At 46.4% G+C, this 3,018-nt stretch overlaps 1 protein-coding gene across 1 annotated transcript; it reads left to right on the forward strand.

Moving 5' to 3' along the window:
* Positions 1-318: 318 nt before the first annotated feature.
* LOC311532002 (P2Y purinoceptor 2-like) lies at positions 319-1,287 on the forward strand (the record flags this gene model as incomplete). The annotated part of the gene is made up of 1 exon (XM_084649960.1): positions 319-1,287. One exon carries the CDS (start codon positions 319-321, stop codon positions 1,285-1,287), a length of 969 nt encoding a protein of 322 aa, XP_084506086.1.
* Positions 1,288-3,018: the final 1,731 nt, after the last annotated feature.

The raw sequence follows: 3,018 nt of genomic DNA on the forward strand, positions 1-3,018 counted from the left end.
ACTCAAAGCTATTGTTTTCCATGGGTTTGTATTTGCTTAGAGAAGGCCAAATTCAGCCCTTTCATATCTACTGTATCTCATTCTTTGGTTGGCTAAATACTTAGTTTAATATGCTTGGCAGATGCTGTTAGCCACAGGGACATCATATTGCAGTGGACTTGCAAGACCCCTAACTGTGCTGCAGACCTGCTTCTGGCATACTTCCTGGCATTGTTCTAAAATTCGGCTCATCGTTATCTCATCAAAGGAGAGAAGATGGACCCTAAAAGTGTCAATACTTTCTCTTTCTTGCCCCTTTTGCTGCAGGTCAGCCAAAGTATGGAGACTTCTTCCCAAGTCTTTAGCGCCACCAGCTTTCATCCTGTCACGAACGTCAGCACAGAGTGCAAGCCACAGGTGCTGCCCCATGTCATCCCCATCCTGATGAGCATCCTCTTCTTGGCCTGCCTTGTTCTGAACAGCACCAGTCTGTGGATATTCTGGTTCCATATCAAGCAGTGGAATTCTGGCATGATCCTCCAGTTCAACCTAGTCTTAACGGATGCCCTCCTTATTCCCATTGTGCCACTGATGGTGGCCTACTTCAGCCTGGGCAACAGCTGGCAATTTGGTCAGTTCCTCTGCCAGCTAAAAGTCTTCATCCTCAGCACCCACTTGTATGGCAGCATCTACTTCCTGACACTCATCAGCATTCACAGGTACCTTGCTGTCGTTCACTATAGCACCAGGACCCTTTGGAAGAAGTCCTTCATGAAGAAACTCAGCTTGTTTGTATGGTTTCTCCTAAGCATCCAAGGGCTGCCCTTCTTCATCATCCTCAAGACTTCATTACTCAATGGCTCTGTGAAATGCCTGAGTATCCATCAGTCGGAGTTCTCCTCTCTGTACTTGTACTACAATATCTTCCTGGTGACGGTCAACTTCCTCCTCCCCTTTGGCATCTCCTTGACCTGCTACGCCTTGCTGGGAGCTACCATTGCTAAAATGAACAGTACGAGTCTCCGGGGCAGGGTGATGAAAACAAAGTCCTTACAGATGATAATGGTGTCCCTGGCTATCTTTGTCATCTGCTTTGTGCCGCTGCATGTGAGCAGGACTGTGGCAGTGATTGTAAAGTATTACAATATGTCCTGTGAGCGCCTGCACCAGGTGGAAATGGCGTATTATGTCTCTTGGCTTTTCACCATGGTGAACTGCTGTCTCAATCCCTTGATCTACAGCTTTGCTAGTGAGAAGTTTAATGAGTCCTTCTCAAAATCCCTGAGAAAATTCCAGTTCTTAAAGTGAATTTGCAGGACTCAGGGCCCATTCAAGCACTTCCTGGGGGACCAGTCAGAGGTGCTGTAAATTCTAGGAGCCAGATCTTTAGCAGTGCCGGAACTCTGCTCGACACGGTTTGGAGACCGCAAATGTGGCTCTAAAGGTGTGTCTCCCCTGCAGTGATGGGGAACGATTGCAGCTCATGGAGACACATCCAAACTAGATTTCATCTAGATAGCTTGGGTCCCAGAGAAGTGACGCTGTAGCAATGCCCGCTTCAGTGTATGCTGTGCAAGACCACCTGGAACCCTAACTACTCATTGGGGTAGTCCATGCTGAAGTGTACCCTGCTGCTCCTTCGTTGCTCCAGTGCTCGAGCTAGCTAGATTAAAGCTAGCTCAGGTATGTCTACATGAGCTGGAATCCTACCCTATGATTGCACTGTAGACATACCCTGATTCCCAGGGCTGCTGGGTGCCAGTTCATCCCCTGGCAAAATTTAGAGCAACCTCAGGACTGCTCTAAGGTCTACCAGCTGTAATGGTCTCCAAGGGGTCTTTCCTGCAGCCAAGGGATCACTGGAGTGCAAGGGTGCTCTTGCCATATGCTTTTCCCAGTCAACTCCCACTAAACTGACAGCTGTAAGGGGAAACCCTCAGGTAGCTGGCTCTGCCAACTTTTGTTTTCCTTGATGCTGTTGGAACGGCCCAGCACAGCTACAGTGCGGTTGATGATCTGGACTTAAGGCTGTAAACCAAAAGACAGTTTTTCACTGTCAGCCAACCCAGTGAAAAACCCATTTCTGCAAAAGAGCAAAACGTGTTGAACCCTTGTCTTCCATGCAAATCATAATGCAGTTTCTCACCAGGAGAAAAAATGTCTCTGAAGGTAACGAGCAATGCAAGGTGCAGGATGGGCTTGTGAACCCAGCACCAAAACATATAGGAAAGAGAACCTTCCTCCAGATGGACAGCCTATCCCCACTTTATGTCATTGGCTGTAGAATCTAGAAGCTAGCTGTATTACACAAAGCAACAGCCAAAGAGGAAGTATTGTGGTCACAGTGTTTCTAGAGCACCTTGCACAATGGAGCCTCACCCAGCTGGCCTCTACATGCTACCACAATATAAATTTGATTACTCTGTATAGCCAATTACTTGACTATACTTGTGGTTCATTATGAAAAATGTTCAAGAGATCAATCAACTCCACTTAGCCAAATTTATTTTCCATAAACAAAACAGTACAATACTAAAAGGAGACACACACACCCTCCTTCCAGGGACCAATTTTTATCTTGCAGGCTGTTCACCTTACACAGAAAGTGTGCTTCCGAAATATGCATTTAAGCTAGCTATATTTATAGTGTGATTTTTACAAGTTACAAAACTCTCTGTTCATCACTAAAATCCAATCCACCCATTCACTACCGTTCCTTAACTTAATAATAATAAAATATACCATAAGAACGGCTATACTGGATCAGACCAAAGGTCCATCTAGCCCAGTATCCTGTCTGCCGACAGTGGCCAATGCCAGGTGCCCCAGAGGGCATGAACAGAACAGGTAATCCTCAAGTGATCCATCCCCTACCACCCATTCCCAGCTTCTGGCAAACAGAGGCTAGGGACACCATCCCTGCCCATCCTGGGTAACAGCCATCAAAGAACCTCTCCTCCATGAACTTATCTAGTTCTTTTTTTAAACCCTGTTATAGTTTTGGTCTTCACAGCATCCTCTGGCAAAGAGTTCCACAGA

Source organism: Lepidochelys olivacea (assembly GCF_965140295.1).
Source record: "Lepidochelys olivacea isolate rLepOli2 genome assembly, chromosome: 16".
NCBI classification, from domain to species: domain Eukaryota; kingdom Metazoa; phylum Chordata; order Testudines; family Cheloniidae; genus Lepidochelys; species Lepidochelys olivacea.